The 3,229-nt window shown below is 36.2% G+C and overlaps 1 protein-coding gene across 1 annotated transcript; it reads right to left on the reverse strand.

The window, feature by feature from the left end:
• Nucleotides 1–969: 969 nt before the first annotated feature.
• On the reverse strand, nucleotides 970–1,905 carry LOC126678977 (uncharacterized). The gene is made up of 2 exons (XM_050373908.2): nucleotides 1,476–1,905; nucleotides 970–1,374 (listed from the first exon to the last, which is right to left on the reverse strand). The coding sequence occupies exons 1-2, from the start codon at nucleotides 1,891–1,893 to the stop codon at nucleotides 1,361–1,363; spliced, it is 432 nt and encodes a 143-aa protein (XP_050229865.1). The 5' UTR covers nucleotides 1,894–1,905; the 3' UTR covers nucleotides 970–1,360.
• Nucleotides 1,906–3,229: the final 1,324 nt, after the last annotated feature.

Below are 3,229 nucleotides of genomic sequence, written 5' to 3' on the forward strand. Positions count from 1 at the left end.
ATATCTCTCTGGTGGATGAGATACCCTACTTGATCTTCGAGGTGTATCTGTAGATTTTACTAATTCTGGTTCACTATGGGTTTGATCAAATTCCATTGTATCATTTTGTTGGTCTTTAGATGACTCCTCATCTAATTCTATATTCCTTCCTTTGCCCCCTTCTTGAATGAACTCTTTTTCAAGAAATTGGGCATCCCGACTAACCTTAATGGTTTGTTCGGATGGAATATAGAAATAATATCCTAAACTGTCTTTAGGATAACCAACGAACCTTCCCATGATTGATCTCGATTCCAACTTGTCGGTTATCAACTTTTTAATATATGCCGAACATCCCCAAATCTTAATATGCTTAAGACTTGGTTCCTTACCATACCATATCGCATACGGTATTCTCGGAGTGGATTTAGTTGGAACTCGATTTAGAATATAATTTGCGCTAAGAAGTGCATGACCCCATAATGAAATGGGTAAATCAGTATAGCTCATCATTGATCGTACCATGTCTAACAATGTACGATTCCTCCGTTCTGATACACCATTCAATTGTGGTGTTCCCGGAGGAGTCAGTTGGGAAATAATACCGCATTCTTTTAAGAATGTACCAAATTCCGTACTCAAGTATTCACCTCCTCGATCAGATCGAAGGATTTTAATACTTTTTCCAATTTGGTTTTCTACTTCATTTTTGAAATCTTTGAATTTTTCAAAAGCTTCACTCTTGTTCTTCATAAGAACAACATATCCATACCGTGATAAATCATCGGTGAAGGTAATGAAGTATAAATAACCACCTCGTGCCATTTCTTTAAATGGTCCACATACATCACTATGTATGATCTCCAAAACATCTTTGGCTCTACCACTTTGTCCAACAAAGGGTGATCGGGTCATCTTGCCTTTAAGACATGACTCACAAGTCGAAATTGATGCAGAATCAAGATTGTTCAATATTCCTATCTTATCCAACTTGTTAAGTCTATCTTCCGCAATATGTCCTAATCGTAAGTGCCAAAGTTGTTTCGAGGTTTGATTACTTACGGTATTTATTTCTATAACATTATTTGTATTACGAACATCTTCATTTATACAATAAAGACCATTTTGTACATAACCATAACCAACGATTGCATTATTATAGATAATTTTACAAACATCCTTTGTAAATAGAAAATCATATCCTAATCTTGTCATACAAGAAATAGACATGATATTTCTATAAGCGTTCGGTAAGTACAAAACATTGTTCAAATACAAAACATGCTTATACAACAAAATAGAAGACGATCCTATAGCTTTAGCCGCAACACTTGCGTTATTTCCAAGCTTCAAGATCACTTCATCCTTGTCCAACTTCCTCTCATTTGCTAGATCCTGTAAGGATGAACAAATGTGAGAACTAGCTCCGGTATCTAATACCCAAGCTTTGGACGAGCTACCGTTATTGGAATTGAAAGAACAAGAAATAGACATACCCTCACCGGGATTTTCATTCTTCTTGTTCTTGCCCTTAAATTCCTTATACTTGGGGCAATTTCGTTTCCAATGTCCCTCGCCCTCGCAAAAGAAACATTTTCCTTTGTTCTCTGAGGTGCGCTTCCTTTTTGCAATGGCCTTTTGGGCCTTCAAAACATTCTTCTTAGTTTTCTTCTTCTTAGTCTTACTAGAAGAAGCAACCACAAGAGAAACTTCCTTTCCCTTAGCATTGTTCTTTTGAGCGGTTATCAACATGCTTGATAACTCTGCAAGTGTACATTCTATCCGATTCATATAGTAATTCGTGATGAAATTACCATACGAATCCGGAAGGGATTGAAGGATCATATCCGTTTGGAGATTGAAGTCCATGATGAAATCTAGACCCTCTAGACGTTCGATACATCGAATCATCATGTTCACATGTTCTCCAACATCCTTTCCCTCTGACAGCTTTGCTCGAAATAATTGCTTAGATATCTCATATCTAGCAGAACGACTTGATTCACCATACAACTCTTGTAAGTGATACAATATTTCGCGGGCTCCCGGATATTTCTCGTGTTGCTTTTGCAACTCGTTATTCATAGATGCCAACATGTAGCACTTGGCTTGTTCGTCATCTAACTTCCACTTGCGCAATGCCTCATGTTCCTCAGGAGATGCCTCAATCGGCAATGGTCCCGGAGCATTTGCCTCAAGAACATATGCTATGTGTTCACTTGCAAGAACTATTTTGAGATTTCTTAACCAATCAACAAAGTTAGGACCCACTAGTCGATTATTGTCGAGAATGCTACTTAATGGATTCGATTTCATATTATCTTATCAACCTATGGATAGCAAAGATCTCTAATTAGTATTCGTGTTATTTTGTATATTTAACCATAATGATTTGGTCTTTATCAAAATGGCCTCCCACTATCTTTTTCGAATCCTACACTTCCAAAATAGGAAACGTGAATCTTTGTTGGAAAAGATTTCAAGTGGGTGATTGAATTCTTATATTCATTTATCTTTCCCTCAAGTACTTAATGCTATTCTTGGGATCAAAATGATATATAAGTGAACAATTACTTGTTCATCATATCTCATATGAGGTTCAATCATTTCCGGCTCCTAATGCTTTCACCCTCAAGTACTTAATGCTATTCTTAGGTTTCCACATTAGTTAAGTTTAACCCATTGAATCAACTAAGATGTATCGATTTGAATAATATACGACTCAGGTACGCCTAATTGCCTTTCTCGCCGTATATTATATCGACTACACCCGTAACATCTCATGCTTAACAATAAACTCAACAACATCTCTTGACGATATCATCTCACCCCTATGTATCCATAGCCGACAAGATGATAACTCAAAGCGTGTTAGTTTATTGCTCCAATGGAGAGCCATTGATAAACAATTTAATGATTAATCAATATAAACTTAATCTTTTAACTTTTAGGAAGATTTCTTAGGGTTTTAAGTTATTCAGGTCTCACTAAACACACAATACATTTTAGCATGCATCTCATACATATTAAAGCTAAAATTAATCATGCAATCACACATGTATGATCATGGACTTCCTAGGTCTCATTCTTTAGCCACAAAAGAATGAGCAAACTATTACATATCTCGGAAATGATTCTCTAATCATTCACTATGTAATATCTGCTTTCTTTAGGTATAGAGGAATCGTCTTAGAACCTCCGAAAGCCTCAACCGATCGCCGATCCTCGAAAAAAAAAATTTATTTTTATT

The sequence above is a fragment of the Mercurialis annua genome, linkage group LG4, assembly GCF_937616625.2.
Source record: "Mercurialis annua linkage group LG4, ddMerAnnu1.2, whole genome shotgun sequence".
NCBI classification, from domain to species: Eukaryota; Viridiplantae; Streptophyta; class Magnoliopsida; order Malpighiales; family Euphorbiaceae; genus Mercurialis; species Mercurialis annua.